This window comes from Dendropsophus ebraccatus, chromosome 6 (assembly GCF_027789765.1).
Source record: "Dendropsophus ebraccatus isolate aDenEbr1 chromosome 6, aDenEbr1.pat, whole genome shotgun sequence".
NCBI lineage: Eukaryota > Metazoa > Chordata > Amphibia > Anura > Hylidae > Dendropsophus > Dendropsophus ebraccatus.
Genome location: NC_091459.1, coordinates 50,393,874 through 50,415,333, shown reverse-complemented (window position 1 = coordinate 50,415,333; position 21,460 = coordinate 50,393,874). Strand labels below are relative to the sequence as shown.

The 21,460-nt window shown below is 44.5% G+C and overlaps 1 protein-coding gene across 8 annotated transcripts in view; it reads left to right on the top strand.

Annotated features, from left to right (window-relative positions):
* The window catches only part of EPB41L2 (erythrocyte membrane protein band 4.1 like 2), a 160,143-nt gene that overhangs the window by 52,834 nt on the left and 85,849 nt on the right, over positions 1-21,460 (top strand). For all 8 annotated transcript variants that reach the window (XM_069974958.1, XM_069974962.1, XM_069974956.1 and 5 more), the window contains one exon: positions 19,679-19,915. In XM_069974958.1, the coding sequence (XP_069831059.1) occupies positions 19,679-19,915 (237 nt within the window). The remainder of the gene's footprint in view (positions 1-19,678; positions 19,916-21,460) is intronic.

Genomic DNA, 21,460 nt, shown 5'->3' with positions numbered 1-21,460 from the left:
ATCTCCCGAAGCGGGACCCGGCGGGATTAGGTGAGTATAGGGGTCTCTAACGGGGGGTCAGGAGCCTGTCACCCCGGCACGGGGGGTGACAGGTTCCCTTTAAAGGGGTTGGCCACATTATAGCAAAAGTGTTCCTTGCTTGTGTACAGTATTAGCTCTGAGGTACACAGGGAGCTGCTGTCGGTAAGTGCAGTGAGTACACTAAGTAATGCTGTACACTGAACTATTTTACTATAAAGTGGCCAAACCCTTTGAAAAGATTACTGAGAAATTTATCAAGAAATGTGATATATCGGTTATTTTAACTGATGTGTATAGAATATAACTTGAGCACTAGGGTAGCAATTAAAAAAAAAACATGGCCCCTTCAATGTGAAGGTCGTCCACCACTGATGTCTTCGTTGACGTTTAAACATGATGCGCTCAAGTGCAAGGTGTCCTGCAGCTATGGCAACCAAGTGCTGAGCTTGGCACAGTGCCCACCCACAGTTTGAATGTCATGATTAGGCAATAGGGGGGGGGGTAGCATGGGAGGGATGACTTGTTCCAAGTGTCTCCACTGGGCTGATCTATGAGCTAACTTAGGTAAACAGAAAACACCCCTTCCACTGTACTCTATATCTAAAGGCCGTATTACACCAAGTGATTATCTGCCGTAATGGTGTAATAGCTAGTGTAAAAAGGCAACGAGCAGCCGACGTGCACAATGTTGGTTGATCATTGCCGTTCAAAATTACAATGATAACCAAGGTGCTGCATGTCGCTCTGAGTAATAGGAGCGGCAGTAGCAGACTGCCGCTATCTACTATGGGTTCCCCGCAGCCCCTCGCTCTTACCCGCTCACTGTTGGAGTGCGTAATAGCAACTGCAGGGAACGGAGAGCAAGCAAGCGCTGATCTGACAGGCCAGCGCTCGCTTGCTCCTCCAGATTGGCCAATGTAATAGGGCCTAATAGGACGTTATAATGACGAAAGGTGACAATAGATGATGAATCTATAAGATTACATTACAATAAGAATATTAGACACCATGGAGCTTTACAAGGCACGCACCACTAGATGAGCAGAGCTTCCAAGATCACCAGGAGCTTTACAAGGCACGCACCACTAGATGAGCAGAGCTTCCAAGATCACCAGGAGACACTGTACAGAGGTAAGTATCTACGTTTATAACACTATGTGATCAATTAGATCACTCAAGCCACTATTTTGGCACAAATGGATGATAAAATTGAGACGCTAGAACTCTATAGAGTCAACACCGGTTGACCAGGGCCTCCAGGATCACCAAGAGACATAAACAAAGGTAAATCTTCCAAATGTCCGTTATAGAAGATGCTCATGTGGCATGGCAGAGGGGTTTTTCTTTGTGTTCGAATTGTGCTCAGATGTTGTGAAATTCTTTTTCTGAGCTCCTGTTTAGGTTTTCCCACATATAATTTAGGGCCTGGGCAGTATGCTACATATGACACTTTTAGTGCCACAGTTAATAAACTGTCCTATGTCATATTTTCTGCCATCCACAGGGTTTGTAAAAGACTTTGTTTTTGGCATAAATTTGCATCCTCAACAGTGTCCACATGCAAAAGAACCTACCGCTGACCTCCACCAGCTATCCACCCTTCCATGTTCAGATGACATCTGAACATGTCATGTCAAAGACACCAAAGATATGGGGGAAGATTTATCAAACATGGTGTCCGCAGCCCACCAGGCAATTCAGAGTTTTAATTACATCTGGCCCGCCATGGCTACTATGTGAGAGACTATGGGGGAGGGCTGGCTTATATATGAGACTATTGGGGAGGGCTGGCTACTATATGAGACTACTGGGGAGGACTGGCTACTATATGAGACTACTGGGGGGGCTGGCTACTATATAAGAAACTATGGGGGAGGGCTGGCTACTATAAAAGAGACTATGGGGGAGGGAAGGCTACTATAAAAGAGACTATGGGGGAGGGAAGGCTACTATATAAACTATGGGGGATGGAAGGCTACTATTTGAGACTATGGGGAGGGCTGGCCACTATATAAGAGACTATAGGGAGGGCTGGCTGCTATATTAGACTATTGGGGTGGGCTGGCTACTAAATGGGAAACTTGGGGGACTGGCTACTATTTGGGCACTATTGGAAAGGCTTGCTAAAATGTGGGTCAATTTTTGCGGGATTGGTTATTATATGGGTTGGGGTTTAATCCTGTCATAGCAATTTATCATGTCATGTCATTTATCATAGTGCATGGGGATGGGAGATGCACACCACTGACAGTGCCGGCTGCTCTGACAGTGCCAGGGCATTAGCGCTTCAATAATTATCAAGCTTGACCCACGACTTTGCCCAATTTTTTTTATTTTGGCCCACTGTGTATATGAGTTTGACACCCCTGCCCTAAATTAAATGTGGGCAAAACTACACTGGAGCTAAGAAAAAGACCAGGGGATGTATGCTCTGGGGCGGCGGGGTTTAAAGGGGCCAGGCTACATATCCGCAGCGAAATGGAAATTTAGCTGACACCTGCATTTAAAATACTAATTTTCCTCTTCCCTGGTGTCTAGTGGGGGGGATCGCCACTGGTCGCGGAGGAGCGATCTACGCATCTGACCTGGGCCAGGGTCTGCGCCGTAGTGGTGCTGATCCCAGTTCGGCATTCTTTTGTTTTCGGGTTGCTGAAAGCAATAGAGTGACTATCTCATGGATCTATGCAGTATATCTATACTGCATAGATCTCTATGAGAGATCAGAGCAGGCATACTAGAAGTATATTTACGCCCTGTTATCGGTAAGGGCGTTCAGAACGGGGCCGCGCGGCGACCCCGCTCTGAACCGCCGCGATCCCGGGTGCCGCGTGTAGCCCGGGACAGCGGCTAAAGTTGACAGCTGCATCCGATTACCGTATGCAGCCCTTCCCTGGTGTCTAGTGGCGGAGATCGCTGCAGCAGCCGAAAGCAAACGAGTGCCGATCTCATTGATCTATGCAGCATAGATCTCAATGAGAGATCAGTGCACTTATATTAGAAGTCCACCAGGGGGGCTTCTAGTATAGGTGTAAAAGTTAAAAAAAAGTATTGTTTTCAATCAAAAGCCCCCTCCCCTAATAAAAGTCTGAATCACTCCCCTTTTCCCATGTAATAAATAAACGTACACAAATAAATAAACATGTTTGCTATCGCCGCTTGCGTAATCGCCCATACTATTAATTTATCACATTCCTGTTCTCACACTGTAAACGGCGTAAGCGCCCAAAAATCCCAAAGTGCAAAATTGCGCATTTTTGGTCGCATCAAATCCAGAAAAATTGTAATAAAAAGCGATAAAAAAGTTGCATATGCGCAATCAAGGTACCGATAGAAAGAACACATCATGGCGCAAAAAATGACACCCCACACAGCCCCATAGACCAAAGGATAAAAGTGTTATAAGCATGGGAATGGAGCGATTTTAACCCCTTAGGGACCAAGCCTATTTGAGCCTTAATGACCAGGCTCATTTTTCAAAATCTGACCTGTCTCCGTTTATGCGCTTATAGCTTAGTGATGCTATAACATATGCTAGCGATTCTGAGATTGTTTTTTTTGTTTTTGTAACATATGGTACTTTATATTAGTGGTAAAATTTGGTCACTGTCTTGTGTGTTTTTTGTGAAAAATATAAAAATATCATGAAAAATTGTAAAAATTTCCACTTTACAAACTTTGAAATTCTCTGCTTCTAAGAAATGAAAGTTGGATCACATAAATTAGTTACTAGGTCACATTACCAATATGTCCTCTTTTATTCTGGCATAATTTCATAAACATATTTTACTTTTCTTCGGTGTTACAGGGCTTAGAAATGTATCAGCAAATTACCATTTTTTCATGAAATTTCCAAAACAAATTTTTTTAGGGACCAGTACTTTTTTTAAGTGTGTTTAGGAGGCTTGTATACTTGAAACCCCTATAAATGACCCCATTTTGGAAACTAGACACCTTAAAGAATTAATCTAGGGGTATAATGAGCATTTTAACCCTACAGGGGCTGGAGGAAAGTATTCACAATTAGGCTGGAAAAAAATGGAAAATAGAAATTTTCAAATAATATGTTCGTTCAGATTAAAGTATCTCATTTTCACAAGCAACAGGAGAGAAAAAGGCACCCCAAAATCTGTAACGCAGGTTCTCCTGAGTAGAACGGTACCCCATATGTGAGCATAAACCACTGTATGGGCACACAGCGGAGCTCAGAACGGAAGGGGCGCCAATTAGCATTTGCAGTGCAGTTTCTACTGAAGAAGTTTCCGAGCATCGGGTGCGTTTGCAGAGCCCCTGTAGTGTCCGCAGAAGAGAAACCCCCCAAAAGTCACCCCATGTTGGAAAGGGCACCCCTCAAAGAAGTCATCTTGGGGTGCAGTGAGCATTTTGACCCCACAGGTATTAGAGGAAAGGATTCAAAATTAGAAAGTAAAAATGAAAAAAATGAATTTTTTCAATAATATGTTTGTTTAGTTTGAAATTTCTCAATGTCACGAGAAACAGGAGAGAAAATGCACTGCAAAATTTTTAAAGCAGGTTCTCCTGAGTACAACGGTACCCCATATGTGGGCATAAACCACTGTATGAGCATACAGCAGGGCTCAGAAGGAAAGGAGCATCATTTTGCTGGTGCAAAACCACAGCTAGTATCGGTTATTAGAATAGCGCAGGTGCTAAAATTTTTCTTTTTAAATGAGATAACAGGTAATCTGGGGTAGTGACGGGCAACCTGGGAGTGTTTACTTGCTATCTAGGGTGTTTATGGGCAATCTGGGGTGGTACAAGCAGTCTGTGGCAATCTGGGGTGTTTACTGGCTATCTGGGTTGGTTATGGGCAATCTGGGGTGGTTATGGGCAATCTGGGGGTGTTTACTGGCTATCTGGGGTGGTAACGGACTATCTGGGGGTGTTTACTGGCTATCTGGGGTGGTAACGGACAATCTGGGGGTGTTTACTGGCTATATGGGGTGGTAATGGACAATCTGGGGGTGTTTACTGGCTGTCTGGGGTGGTGACGGGCAATCTGGGGGGGGGGGGGTCACAGGCAAACTGGGGTGGTGATGGGCAATCTGGGGGAGGAGTGACAGGCATTCTGGGGTGGGTATGGGCAATCTGGGGTGGTTACAGGCAATCTGGGGTGGTTACGGGCAATCTGTAGTGGTTATGGGTAGCCTGTGGCAATCTGGGGTGGTTACAGGCAATCTGGGGGTGTTAACTGGCTATCTGGGGTGGTTACAGGTAATCTGAGCAGTTACAGGTAAACTGGAGTGGTTATGAATAATCTGGGGTGGTTACAGGTAATCTGGGGTGGTTACAGGTAATCTGGGGTGGTTACAGGTAATCTGGGGTGGTTACAGGTAATGCGGGGTGGTTACAGGTAATCTGGGGTGGTTACAGGTAATCTGGGGTGGTTACAGGTAATGCGGGGTGGTTACAGGTAATGCGGGGTGGTTACAGGTAATCTGGGGTGGTTACAGGTAATCTGGGGTGGTTACAGGTAATCTGGGGTGGTTACAGGTAATCTGGGGTGGTTACAGGTAATCTGGGGTGGTTACAGGTAATGCGGGGTGGTTACAGGTAATGCGGGGTGGTTACAGGTAATGCGGGGTGGTTACAGGTAATCCGGGGCACTTGACTTTTTATCCCGTCACCAATGATTTTTGGTGACGGGACAAAAAGTGCCGGAAACACGGGAACAAGTGATCAGTGGTATATAGCATAAACCGCTGATCACTTGTGCTAGTCCCTGATCATTGCCCCATGCTCTCTGCCACCTCTGGTAGTGGAGAGAATGAGAATTTGATCTTTCTTTAGGGTAAATTGACACGGGCGTCTCGCATAAAAAAAACGCAGCTAATTAGCATCTAATCCGCAATACACGTATTAATAATAATAAGAATAATAAATGTATTGCGGATTAGCTGCGTTTTTTTAATGCGAGACGCCCGTGTGAATTTACCCTTAAGGGTACAAACACACTTGTCGTATCCGCAGTGAGTTTCTGGCTGCGTATTCACAGTGAGACTCGCTGAGGATCCCGGCCCTGTGTACTCAATGGCAGACAAAGTCAAAAGTTTGTCCGCAGCATGCCCCGTTAACTCCCCGGCCGCCGGAGACTATACGCCACCTGATCCCCGCTATGGGGCTCCCGACGTCTTCACTGCCCATTCAGCCAATCAGTGCTGCGGTGGGGCAGCGCACTGATTGGCTGAGCGGGACGTGCCTGGAATCCGCGAAGGACCAGGTGATGTATAGTCTGGACCAGGTGATGTATAGTCTCCGGCGGCCGGGGGGTTAACGGGTCGGCCTTTGAACAAACTCGCAGCAGGGATGTACATCCCTGCTGCGACTTTGCCTGCCATTGAGTACACAGGGCCGGGATCCTCAGTGAGTCTCGCTGCAAATACGGCATGTGTGTTTGTACCCTAAGGAATTAATCACTATGAACACTAAGGTTATTCCGGGGGGGACAGGGGGGGGGGACATGTATTCATCTCCTCTCACTGTGGAATAACTGTGAGAGGAGATGAAAGCATGCAGTGCCCGTTACCGGTGGCCGCCGTTATACTGGTAATAACTGCGATCGTCGGTGCGAGGACCGGCCTGGACTGAGCCCACACTCTGCCCCAACTTCTCAGTGACCTCCGGTAGCTGAGAGGAGGGGGCTGCGGGCATTACCGGCGCTGCTGCACTATTCTGCGCCATCGCCATAAAGAGCTGATGGCAGCAGAATAGAGCCCATTAGTGATTGCCGTAAAAATTCATATCGGCGGTCACTAATAACACAATATATGTATTCTCTGGGTCACTACGGTTACGGCGATACCACATTTGTATAGGTTTTTTTAACTATTACCACTTTGGCGCAATAGAAACTATCTTCCTAGCAAAACCCACAAAAACTGTCGCCACATTGCAAGATCCATAGCGTTATCATCTTTTGCGCAACAGAGCTGGTTTTGGGCTTATTTTATGCGGGAAGATCTGTAGTTTCTATTGATACCAAGTTTTATATGTATATGACTTTTTGTTCTCTTTTATGATGTATTTTCTAAAGCAGATTGATAAAATACAGCTATTCTGGTACTGTTTTTTTATTAATTTTTTTACAGCGTGTGTCGTGCGATATAATTATTGATATCGTTTTATAGATTGGATCGTTACGGACGTAGCGATACCAAATATGTATAGGATTTGTGTTTTTTGATCACTTTTATGTCCCGTTTTATAGTATATGGGGAATGTAATGCATTTTTATTATGGGGAGGTAGGGGGCTGGGGGGATTGTTTGGGGCACTTTTTTTTTACTTTTTTACACTAGTGTACATTACTGTACACTAGTGTAAGACTTTGATCACATTATACAATACACTGTACTGCTTCTGCAGTACAGTGTATTGTGTCATGTGACCATTCTGCTGACAGGCAGTAGCACAGCTACCCCTGTCAGCAGGATGGCTTATCCATGGTAAGCCCGGGGGCCTTCATTAGGCCCCTGGAGATACCATGGAGACGTCGGGGGGACCGGACGGCGCCGCGGGACCTCCGATCACGTAAGTGGACCTGCGGCGCCGTCCGGTACACACCGGAACCCGTTAGATGCCGCTGTCATGCTTTGACAGCGGCATTTAACGGGTTAAACTGCCCAGAACGGAGAATCCTCCGCTCCGGGTAGTTACAGGAGGGGGTCAGCGGTCACGCTGACCGCTGATCCCCCGTCCTGCAGCCGCCGCCGGGTGGTAATTTATTCCGATGCGCCCGCCGTTAAAAGGCGTACGCATGGGAATAAAGCCCATTAGTGGCCGCCGTGAAAAGGCAGCATGGCGGTCACTAAGGGGTTAAGGAACAAATATTAGTTAACAATGGTTTGAATTTTTTACAGGCCATCAGATAAAAGAAAAGTTATACATGTTATATCGTTTTAATCATAACGACTTGACAAACATATATAACAAGTCAGTTTTACCCCAGGGCGAATGGCGTAAAAACAAATACCCCCAAATTAACAAAATGGTTTTTTTTTTGTTTTTTTTTTCTCAATTTCACCGTACGTTTATTTTTTTTTTTCTGGTTTTTCTGGTTTTCTGGTTCAAAAAATAAGGGTCCATGTGGGTTTCTAGGTGGAAAAATGCAAGTGCTATGGCCTTTTAAGCACAAGGAGCAAAAAACGCAAAAATTTTAATTGGCTCTGTCCTTAAGGGGTTAATGGGACAATTGGCATTCTGAATCGGTATACTGTATATAAATGAAAAGCTTAGCATGTAATTCTCCTGTGTCAAAAAAATATGGTATGGATTTCATTTTAGCTTCTTTACTAGGGATGAGTAAATCTGAAGCCCGGACATTTTGCATTTTATTACTGGCACCTGAAGAAGGTGGCTGGAAAACATAAATACAGCCATAGGCTGCATCCAACTTCTTCACCCACCGATCAGCATACTTGAGTTTCACTCATCTTTACCAAAACAATAGAGTTGGTATTAGGTTGTCAGGATGCTGGGGCTGAGGTAAGAACAGTTAGTCGAACGGTCCTTCATATATTAATACTATAATGTTAGCAGGTCAAGTGAGGTAAGCTGGATTAAAAAGATAGCGTCCTCCGATAGCATAGTGACATTGGCTGTTAGGCCATGCCCCTGTAGTATGCGAGCACACAGTCTTCCTAATACTTTAAAGCGACTCTTCACCCACAATCTGACCTCCCCAAACGGCTTGTACCTTCAGATAGCTGCTTTTAATCCAAGATCTGTCCTGTGGTCCGTTCGGCAGGTGATGCAGTTATTGTCTTAAAGCGTAACTGTCATTTCAGGGTCATTTTTCTGAAAACTTTAAATATCAACAGTACAAGCGATTTTAAGAAACTGTAATAGGTTTTATGTACTAAAAGAGTTTCCTTCTGGACTGAAAAAGCAATCTCACAGCCTCCCCCCTCACATCAGATGAAGCAGGATTTCTCTGTCCATTATGTGGCTATGGAGAGGGGAGGGGCTGTTAGGAGTGACTGAGCACAGAGGATTTCTGCAAAGCACAACACCCTGCAATCTTCTCTCAGTAAGTTCCTAGATAAGCACTGACCTTTCTGACACCTGAATTTAGCGTTTTAGGTGCCCAGACAGTCTACAAACAGCTGACCTTCATGTCACCTCTTCCTGCTCCCTCATCTCCCTCGGCCCCTCCCCCCTCCATAAGGATAGAATGGAGAGAGCAGAACCAGTCTTCACTGGCTTCTCTGTAATGAAGACGTGTTTGCCTGATAATGCACAGATAAGAAGTCAGGGGGGGAGGCTGGGAGATTGCTTCTTGAGTACAGAAGGAGGTTTTTTTGGCTGATGAAACCTATTACAGAGTTTCTTAAAATCGCTTATACTGCTGATTTCTGCAATAAAAAAAAACATGACAGTTACGCTTTAAAAAACAACTTTTAAACTTGCAGTCCTGTGTCAAACTGCCATTGCCTAGATTGTGTATGCATTAGGTTGGCACACTCTCTCTGTCCCTCCTCCCCACCCTCTTCATCATTAGGAATGCCCCTAGAACATTTTCTCCTTTCTGAACATTGCACAGGTGCTTAACGATCCAGCCCATGTGCCGTGCTACACTCCACTCCAGATCATAGGTAAAGTTGAGTGCAGGTCACACCAGGTGTCGAATAAAAAAATATATATTTTTTTTTTTATCAAGTGTGATACCCATGTGCTGTGCTGATACAGCTGATGAATAGAAGACAATGTGCCTGGAGCATTCCTAATGATGAGGAGGGCGGGAAGGACGGACAGAGGTTGTGCCAGCCTAATGCATACACAATCTAGGCCACGGCCTTTTGACTCAGGGCTGCAAGGTTAAAAGTTTTTTTTTTTTTTAGGACAATAACTGCATCACCTGCCGAACGGACCCCAGGACAGATCTTGGATTAAAAGCAGCTATCTGACGGTACAAGCAGTTTAGTAAGAAACCTTGCAGGCACCACAGATGATAAAAACACCTGAGTACTATCCCCTAAGCTCAGAAAACAAGACACATAGAGGTGAAAAGGACGGGAGCTTAATAATTAGAGGCACTACCTCAATGAAAATGTATACAGTCATGGCTAAAAGTTTTGAGAATGATACAAATATTAATTTTTTACAAAGTCTACTGCTTCAGTTTTTAAAATGGCAATTTGCATATACTCCAAAATGTTATAAAAAGTCATCACCTTAACAGCAATTACTTGCAAAGTCAATATTCGCCTAGACAAAATAAACTTTATTCCCCAAAACACATTTCATCATCATTGCAGCCCTGCCTTAACCCCTTAAGGACAGAGCCTGAAATGGCCTTAATGACAGAGACAAATTTTATGAATATGACCAGTGTCACTTTAGTCATTAATACCTTCGGGATGCTTTTACCTATCCGGCTGATTCTGAGATTGTTTTCTCGTGACATATTGTACTTTACATTTCTGGTAAATTGGAGTCGATACTCATAACAAATCTTTATGAAAAAAACCCAAATAATGTGAAAAAATGTGAAAAAATGCATTTTTCCAACTTTGAAACTTTTTTGCGTATACAGAAAGTGGTTATACCACATAAATTATATATTAAATAGCATTAGCAACATGTCTACTTTATGTTGGCGGCATTTATTAAACTATTTTTAATTTTTTTTACACAATAGGGAGCTTAAAACATTAGCAGCAAATTTCCAAATTTTCAGTAAAATTTCAAAATCAGATATTTTTAGGGACCTGTTCAGGTTTAAAGTGTATTTGAGGGGCCTGTATGTTAGAAAGCCCCACAAAGCACCCCATTTCAGAAACTGCACCCCCCAAACTCTGCAAAAGCACATCCAGAAAGTGTTTTAACCCTTTAGGGGAGTCACAGAAATAAAAGCTAAGTGTGTAAGGAATTTGAAAATTTTAATTTTCTGTGCAGAGATTTTATTGTAATCCAATATTTTTCATAATTATAAACCTATTACCAGAGAAATGCACCCCAATAATTATTGCCCCGTTTCTGCAGTTTATAGAAATAACCCATATGTGGCCCTATTGCGCTATTTGACGCAACCACAAGCCTCAGATATAAGGGAGCGCCTAGTGAATTTCAACGCCTCCGTTATATTTGGTCATTTTTGACTGTACCACTTCAGGTTGGCAGAGGCTCTGGGTTGTCAAAACCTAAAAAACACCCCTAAAGGGACACCATTTAGAAAACTACACCCCTCAAGGAATGTAACAAGGGGTGCGGTGAGCATCTGGACCCCACAGGTGCTTCACAGATTTTCCGAACAATATGGCGTGAAAAAAGAAAAATTTATTTTTTACACTAAAACGTTGTTCTAGCCTTCAATTTTTCATTTTCTTAAAGGGATAAGAGGCAAAAAAAAGACAAAAAATGTGTAGCGCAGTTTCTCCCGAGTACAGAAATACCCCACATGTGGCGATAAAGTGCCAAGGGGGCGCAGGACGAGCCTCCAAAGGGAAGGAGCGCCAATTGGCTTTTGGAAGCTGGATTTCACTGGAATGGATTTCAAGGGCCATGTCGCATTTACAGAGCCCTCGTGCTGCCAAGACACTGGAAACCCCCCACAAGTGATTCCATTCTGGAAACTACACCCCTCAAGGAATCTAACAAGGGGGGCAGTGAGCATATGGAGCCCACTGGTGACGGGCACAAATGTGGAACAATGTGACGTGAAAGGGAAAAATTTCATTTTTTCACTTTCATGGCACAAATGTGCCCGTCATCAAGGGGTCCATATCCTCTTTTCCCCCCCTGTTAGATTCCTTGAGGGGTGCAGTTTCCAGAATGGGGTCACTTGTGGGGGGTTTCCAGTGTTTTGGCAGCACGAGGGCTCTGTAAATGCGACATGGCGTTCATCATCCATTCTAGCCAAATCCAACCTCCAAAATCCAAATGGCGCTCCTTCCCTTCGGAGGCTTGCCCTGCGCCCACATGGCGCTTTATGTCCACATGTGGGGTATTTACAAACTCGGGGGAAATTGCTCTACACATATTGCGTGTTTTTTTCTCTTTTAACCCCTTGTGAAAATGATAAATTCAAGGCTAAACCAACATTATAGTGTAAAAAATGTAATATTTCATTTTCACGCCACATTGTTCCACATTTGTGTCCGTCACCAGTGGAGTCCATATGCTCACTACACCCCTTGTTACATTCCTTGAGGGGTGTAGTTTCCATAATGGGGTCACTTGTGGGGGGTTTCAACTGTCTTGGCAACACAGGGGCCTTTTGAATGCAACATGGCCCCACAAAATCCATTCCATCCAAATCCAGCCTTCAAAAAACGAAATGGTGCTCCTTCCCTTCGGAGGCTTACCCTGCACCCGCATGGCGCTTTATGGCCACATGTGGGGTATTTACGGACTCGGGGGAAATTGCGCTACACATTTTGTTTTTTTTCTCCTCTTTTAACCCCTTGTGAAAATGATATATTCAAGGCTAAACCAACATTATAGTGTAAAAAAATGTAATATTTCATTTTCACGCCACATTGTTCCACATTTGTGTCCGTCACCAGTGGGGTCCATATGCTCACTACACCCCTTGTTACATTCCTTGAGGGGTGCAGTTTCCATAATGGGGTCACTTGTGGGGGGTTTCAACTGTCTTGGTAACACAGGGGCCTTTTGAATGCAACATGGCCCCTCGAAATCCATTCCATCCAAATCCAGCCTTCAAAAACCAAATGGCGCTTCTTCCCTTCGGAGGCTTACCCTGCACCCGCATGGCGCTTTATGTCCACATGTGGGGTATTTCCGTACTCAGGGGAAATTGCTCTACACATTAAATGTTTTTTTTTTATCTTTTAACCCCTTGTGAAAATGAAAAAACATGACAAGATTAATAATTTAGAGTAAAAATTTTACAAAAATTACACTAAATGTTGGTCTAGCCTTGATTTTTTTCCATTTCCACAAGGGGTTAAAAAAGAAAATGAACACAAAACGTGTAGGGTAGTGTCCCCTGAGTACGAAAATACCCCACATGTGGGCATAATGTGCCATATCGGCACAGGGCAAGTCACCAAAGGGACAGATCGCCATTTAGAGGCTGGAATGGAGGATGGAGGCCATGTCGCAATTACAAAGCTCCTGTGCTGCCAGGACAGTAGAAACCCCCGACAAGTGACCCCATTCTGGAAACTACACCCCATAAGGAATCTAACAAGGGGTGCAGTGAGCAGTGGGGGGGGTCGGGGGGAGGGGGCATCTGGGGGCTGGATTCGGGTGTCCCTTCCTACATACACTCTAAGGGTACATGCACACTGCGGAATCGCGACAGATAACCCTTTGTGCATTCCACAGCTGGCACCCGCCGGCGGACTGATGGAGGCGCACGTCTCCACACGTGTCATAGACTCCATTCTATGCACGGGCGGATTCCGCTCTCCGTCCAACGTGTTCATTCTTTGGATGGACGACGGATTCCGCCCGTGCATAGAATGGAGTCTATGACACGGGTAGAGACATGCGCCCGCATTAGTCCGCCGGCGGGTGCCAGCTGCGGAATGCACAAAGGGTTATCCTTCGCCATTCCGCAGTGTGCACGTACCCTAAATCTGTAAGAGTACCCAGAGGTACTCTCACAGAGTTTGGAGAATTTCACACCATACCGTCATCTCTTATTGGGACGGTACTGGCGGAAAAGACGTGTCTGGGGGGCAGCGTACGCTACGCTACCCCCAGACACGTCACTGGATGATGAGGATGAATGGAGGAAAGAAGGATCCCCCCATTCATCCTCACTGGCTGTTTCGGTGTCGGAGGCAATAATAACGTATCCCTCTGACGCCGAAAACACCCTGGGGGCCATCTTTATACGGGGATTGGTATATGGGGTATGTAGTGGTGTAGTGTCAAACTTTATTCAGTGTAGTGTGGTGTAATGTAGTGTTTTTACGTGTTTTTTTACAGTAAGTATAAAAAAAAAACCTACGCCAACAAAGGAGTTGCTGATAAATGCCGCACTTATGTGCGGCACTTATAAGCAGACCGTGGCAGTAGGATATAGAAAAAAAACACCCTACGCCAAAAAGGAGGAGTTGCTGATTAGCAGCGCACTTTCGTGCGATGCTGATCAGCACTCAGCGGCGATAGGGTGCGGAAAATAGAAAAAAAAAAAATTTGGAAAAAAAAAAAAACCTTTTTCTACATTCTGAATATCCCTGTAGCTGCTGATAAGTGTATTACACATATCAGCCGCTAGGGGGCAGCAGAGCGCAAAATCCGGAAAATGACGAGGCTGGAGCCGAAAATAGCCGAAAGAAGACGACGGGGACCGCCGGAAAGACCCGAAGACCGAACGGAATGACGGAGGACGCCGCGAACCCGGAAGACGCCGATCAGGAGCCCGGGACAGGTGAGTAATGTACAAATACCCGCTCTGGACCCCTCGGCTACCTAGCTGAGGGGTCCAGGGCAGGTATTTACTATATTGTGGGACTCTGATCGCCGTGCCACCGGCCCGATCGCCGTGAACGGCCGGCCGGCCGTTCACGGCGATCGGGCCGGTGGCACGGCGATCACCATTACTTTTTACAGTAATGGCGGTCGGTGCCGTCCTCGGACAGCACCGACCGCCATTTTTTTCCGGGTCATCGGGTCACCGATGACCCGGAAAGGTTCCGATCGCCACTATTGGCTGATCTGAATTGATTAGCCTATAGCGGCGATCGTAAGCACGGGGGGTGTTAACCACCCCCCGTGCCGTGAAGCTAAGATGGCCTGCTATGATTTATAGCAGGCCATCTTCCCCGACCGCTGTGTGTGAACACGCAGCGATCGGGGAAACATCGGGCGTACCCATACGCCCGTTTGCGTTAAAGCCCAGGCAACGGGGGGCGTATGGGTACGCCCGATGTCGTTAAGGGGTTAAAAGGACCAGCTAACGTTGTTTCAGTGTTTTACTCCATTAACACAGGTGTGGGTGTTGACCGGGCTGGAGATCAATCTGTCATTATTAAGTAAGAATGACACCAGTCGACACTTTAAAAGGAGGCTGGTGCTTGACATCATTGTTTCTCTTCTGTTAACCATGGTTATCTCTAAAGAAACATGTGCAGTCATCATTTGCACTGCACAAAAATGGCCTAACAGGGAAGAGTATCGCAGCTAGAAAGATTGCACCTCAGTCAACAATCTATCACATCATCAAGAACTTCAAGGAGAGAGGTTCCATTTTTGCCAAAAAGGCTCCAGGGCGCTCAAGAAAGACCAGCAAGTTCCAGGACCTTGTCTCAAAAGTGTTTAAGCTCCGGAATTGGGCTACCAGCAGTGCAGAGCTTGCTCAGGAATGGCAGCAGGCAGGTGTGAGTGCATCTGCACGCACTGTGAGACGGAGACTCTTGGAGCAAGGCCTGGTCTCAAGGAGGGCAGCAAAGAAGCCACTTCTCTCCAGAAAAAACATCAGGGACAGACTGATATTCTGCAAAAGGTACACGGAGTGGACTGCTGAGGACTGGGGTAAAGTCATTTTCTCTGATGAATCCCCTTTCTGATTGTTTGGGACACTCGAAAAACAGCTTTTTCGGAGAAGACGAGGTGAGCACTACCACCAGTCTTGTCTCATGCCAACTGTAAAGCATCCTGAAACCATTCATGTGTGGGGTTGCTTCTCAGCCAAGGGATTCTGCTCTCTCACAATCTTGCCTAAAAACACAGCCATGAATAAAGAATGGTACCAGAGCAACTTCTCCCAACCGTCCAAGTGCAGTTTGGCGATCAGCAATGCCTTTTCCAGCATGATGGAGCACCTTGCCATAAAGCAAAGGTGATAACTAAATGGCTCAGGGAACAAAACATAGAGATTTTGGGTCCATGGCCTGGAAACTCCCCAGATCCTAATCCCATTGAGAACTTGTGGTCAATCATCAAGAGACGGGTGGACAAACAAAAACCAACAACTTCTGACAAAATCTAAGCATTGATTGTGCAAGAATGGACTGCTATCAGTCAGGATTTGGTCCAGAAGTTGATTGAGAGAATGCCAGGGAGAATTGCAGAGGTCCTGAAGAAGAAGGGTCAACACTGCAAATATTGACTTGCTGCATTAACTCATTCTAACTGTCAATATAAGCTTTTGTTATTCATAGTATGATTGCAATTATATTTTTGTATGTGATTAAAACATCTGACAAACACACATAAAAACCAGAGGGCAGCAGATCATGCGAAAATATATTTGTGTCATTCTCAAAACTTTTGGCTATGACTGTACAAAACTTTTATTATGCATTCATTTATGTTTCTAAAACCATACATAATTCGTGCACCAAGCCTTGTAAGGCCCAACATGCACTAAACCACCCCAACAAGCCAATGGTGTAAGATCCATAAAATCAGGTGCTTTTAGAATATATTATAAAGTGCATCTACTGCAAATAACACAAAGTGCATCCACGACAAATGAGATATACAACCCATATTAAATATTAAGTAGGGATGGTCCGAACCGAGTTCGTACGGAGTTCGTACGAACCCGAACCATCCGCAATGATTACCGCAATGATTACCGGATCCAGCGGTAGGAACGCCTGGAAAAATGGGATACAGCCATAGCCATAGGCTGTATCCCAGTTTTCCAGGCGGTCCTCCCGCTGTATCCGCCCGCTGCACGGAGCGGGCAGACAGTGGTAATCCGATGCCGAGCGTTCGGGTTCAGCCGAACCCAAACCTTGGCAGGTTCGGACCATCCCTAATACTAAGGCATACAAATTAAAATGCACAAAGTGAATAAAGAATAAAGTTGAAAAATCACATAATCTAAAAAAGTTTTTAGAAAAAAATTAGTCGCATAGTGCAGCTCTCTATGGGGTGGAAGGAGCAGAGGGATGAAGTCTTGACCTCACACATCACGGAAAGGCAGAGTAGTAAAACAGTAAGAAGAGCAGACAGTGTGTTGAAACAAGACGTTGGTTGGTGGTATTAGCAGCATTTAGGCCACCATGTTATGGAGTGTTGGTATGGTCGCTAACAGTGCCTTGCCATGAGTGCCACCGGTCTCCCACAGAGCCTGAGCTGAGATGCATGGACATGATTTACCATGGTAAAAGTAGCTCCATACGGCTTCTAACTTTGGTGAGATTGCAAGTTGTATTAAAGGGGTTGTCTGCGTAGCAAAAAAACAGCTGAAGTCTTTTTCTCCCCAGCATTTAATTCCCGTTTTTCCACATCTTGGAAGTAAATCTCCTGGAACGTGGAGGTCGTGGTTGTATATCCCAATCATCGTGCCTGGGCAAGATCATGCCCAAGCTCGATGTCTTAATAGCTGTAGACATTCGACAGAGATGTGGAGTCACAGGAGCTGAGTGCCAGACAACCCCTTTAAGGGGAAGCTTTGTATGTGTGTTCCTGCAGAGCGGGGATGTTTTTAGTCCTTGTTATCCTGTCTGTTGATGGTGATAGAAAGGTGGATATGTTGGTGCCAGCTATCTCTAATGCTCCTCTTGGAGTGTATATGGTTGAAGGTAAACCTAGCATGTGGGATAGATGGACCTATTATTATTTTTATTCTTGTTATAGGTAGGGCTGGGCAATAAGATTAGTTTGATTAATTTGCTCTCAGGGGGGCTCACAATTTCTTTTTTTGAAAATTCTGTTTTTACCAATTGCCCTTTAACAAAAAAATTGTACGGGATGGGACAGTGTTGAGGGCGCAGTGCAAGAGCGGACTATCCTGCTTTTTGCTGCAGCCTGTAAGTGACACACAGTAATTAAGCTCTGCATCACTTACATGCTGTTTCACAGAAAAGGTTAACAGCAGAAAACTAGAGGTTTATTTGCATTGGCTCCAACTTGCCGGAAGCTTATGAACAGAGGTGAGGGGTCGTTGGTGCGGGAGTAATAAAGCATGTCGTTTCCTGCCAACTACCCCTGATCTCTCTTCCAAGGCTGCCGACAAGTAGGTTAAATGTGCGTACTCCGGTGTAGATGTCATCAGCGCAGGAACCAATGCTATGCAGCCTATAGTTTTCTGCTGTTAACCTCTCTGTGCTGCAGCAAGTAAGTGAAGCAGAGCTGAATTATTGTGTGTCACTTCCAGACTGGGGTTTAAGAGGGGAGGTGGGCACTCAGCTGGAGGATTATAATCCTACCCTTTTTACTATTTTTCAGGTCTCAAAATAAACCCTTATAGTTAAACACCGTGCACTCACAGAGCGAGGAGCTGTTGGCTCCACACCCTGCCAGTGACTCTTGTGGCTGCAGACCGCATTCTGCCTCCAGTCACAAGAGGCCTCTCTCTCCCTAGCTTCCACTTGCAGAACTTGGAGAAAGAGGAGACCCCGAATGACTGCCCAGGAGCCAGGTGAGTATTTGTGTGTGAGGGGGGGGAGGGGGAAATTACTTGCCAGAGGAATTGTTTGCAGATTCAAAGCAAATCAAATCTGGGCCATCAAATCTGCTGCAGATCCTGTACGTGTGAACGCAACCTAAAAAAAGTATTTATAAGGCTGTGTTCGCTGCCGTTTTTTTTTGTTTATCAGTTTTATGCTAAAAACTAATGTTAGTGTGCATCTGTTTTGTCCATTTTTCCATTGACTTTGGTTTATAAAAAAAAGATATAAAAACAAATGTGTTTTGATTAATTTTTTTTTCTGTTTTGTTTTTAATAAATGAAAGTTAATGGGAAAAAACATAGCAAAACGAACGCACACAAATACATCAATTTTCCATCAGTTTGGTTTTTTTTTTGCTTAAAGCGGATGAAAAAAAATGGACTGCAAAGATCCAGTGTAAACCCAGTCTTATGTAGAAAAAAAAAATCAAGATTTTATTTTTGGCCCATATGACCCAGCCCCAGCCACTTTTAGGTAGAAGCGTAAGGCTAAATAGATAATTTTATTTTATTTATTTTTTTAACACTAATGCTGCAGGCATAGTAATTTAGTAGTGTGGGTTAAAAAACAGATGATTTTACCCATGTTTATCAAGTACTGAAGGATATGTGTACTGATGAAGTTACTTCTAAATGTTGGAATTAATTAAAAGAAACACTTCAATGGTAAATATATGAATAGTGAATGAAAATACAATGAAGCATTTATAGATGCATAATGAAAAGGTGTCTGAGTGTTCAGTCTTTTTACCATGTGTCTCCTTGACCTAACAGCTATCTAACAGTGTCAGCAGTTTAGAACATGAATGGAAGCTGACAAATTCCCTTTAACCCCTTAGTGACCCACCAATACAATTTTTTACAGCGGTCCCTAATGGACCTTATTCTGATATCTCTGGCTTTTTACCTACATATACAGCAGTGCTTCTCAAACTGTGAGGCGGGCCTCACCAGTGAGGCGCCCCCTAGTTGTTGGTGAGGCCCAGCTGGGGAGACAGTTTTCACAAAAGTGACTATGATCTGCACTGTCCTTTTGCTGTTTGCAAAAATCTCCATTTTAGTAACATTATTAACTTATTTTATACTTGCTTTATTAGTATAGAGAGCTTAAGAGATGAGTGATAGCATTATTTCCAGCTTTTAAATGGACTTTTACCACAGATGGTGAGGCCCAGGCATCCTCTTGGTCAGCCTGGTGAGGCGCAAGCATTGCCTTCATCTGTTGGGTGAGGCTCCAGTAGAAAAAGTTTGAGAAGCGCTGATATACAGTATTCAATTCAAAACAACTTGCTTATATTTATATTTCTTTTGCTTACAGGAGACTGCAACAGAGAATGATGCACTAGAAACTGAAAAACAGGACAAACAAGATGATGCAAAAAAGGTCAAACAAGATGATGAAAAAAAAGACAAACCTAAAGATGCAAAAGAGATAAAGGAGAAGCTTCCAGCTGAGACTAAGAAGGATGTTCCCTCTAAATCCCCCAAAAAAGTAAAAACGGTTCCATGTAAAGTGATTTTGTTGGATAAAACAGAATATAGCTGTGAAATCGAGGTGGGTCTTAAGTTCTCATTTACTAATATAGCAAAGTATTTTTGATAAAATTGCCCTATACAGCAATACCAAACAAAATCAGGGGAGATAACGGTCAGCTGAACTATTGCATAATGATGGGAATCCCCACAGAGAGAGGGGAGGAGCGGACGGCTGCTTGAAGTTGCTGCACCGCCTTTGCTTCTCCCCGTTCTGGGGAAGAACTCCTCCAGCCTACCCAAGCTTTGTGGACCCTTTTCTCCAGCACCAGCTGCCCTTACCGAAGCTGATCCTGCAGCTGCTGGCTGGTGCTTTCCCCGGGCTGCTGCTGCTACTCCCTACCAAGGGGAAAAGCTCCTCCAGCCTGCCCCAGCTGCTAGTACTAGCTGAAAAAGCTGTTCCCTGTGTCAAGGAGAAGCAAACGTGGCGTGGCAAACTCAAACAACTGCCCGCTCCCGATTCTCTCTCTTACGCTTCGATTATTACTATGACATATAGTAGCTAATAAATATGGGAAGACTTTAGATTTTTTAATAGTAAATAAAGTAAATTATATATCTATATAACTTTCTCACACCAGTTGATTTGAAAGAAAAAGATTTTCGCTGGACAACCCCTTTTTAAAGCGACTCCATACCCACAATCTGCCCCCTCCCCCCCCCCAAACCGCTTGTACCTTCGGATAGCTGCTTTTAATCCAAGATCTGTCCTGGGGTCCATTTGGCAGGCGCTGCAGTTATCGTGCAAAAAAAAACTTTAAACTTGCAGCTTTGTGTCAAATTGGCGTTGCCTACAGTGTTTATACCCTACGCTTGCACCGCCTCTTCATCCCTCCTTCTACCCTCTTCATCATTAGGTACGCCCCTGGGCAGCACTTTTCCTATTCATCACCTAACTAAACACTGCACAGGTGCCTTAACGATCCAACACATGTGCAGTGTTCACACAGGTGATGAATAGGAGAGGTCTTGCCAGTGGCATCCCCTAATGATGAAGAGGGCGGGAAGGAGGGACGGAGGGGGTGTTGCAATCCTAGGGCACAGACACTCTAGGCCACGCTGATTTGACACAGGGCTGCAAGTTAAAAAGTTTTTTTTTTTTTAGGACAATAACTGCATCACCGAACGGACCCCAGGACAGATCATGGATTAAAATCAGCTATCCGACCGTACAACTGGTTTGAGAGGGCAGATTGTAGGTACAGAGTCGCTTTAAGTTCGAGAACAAAGGTATTGCTGTACATGCTTTTGTTAATCTTTTTGTTTGCTTGTATGGTGCTTTTTGTAGTTATGCATTATATAGTTTTGCGTTGTGGTTATGCATTGATTACATAAAATTGGCCTATGTTAGAATGTAAGGCTCCACACACTATATGGTTGCTTATGAGACAGAGAACTATAATGCTATAAAGAAATTACAGGGAAAAGGTGTGAGGGGGTGTTATGACCTTTTGAAGCTGATCTCTCTTCAGATATTGCTATCTAATGGGGATTACATGTTTATCCAGAGAAAAGATGATACTGTGTCACTCCGAAAATAAGACAGGGTCTTATAATCATTTTTTTC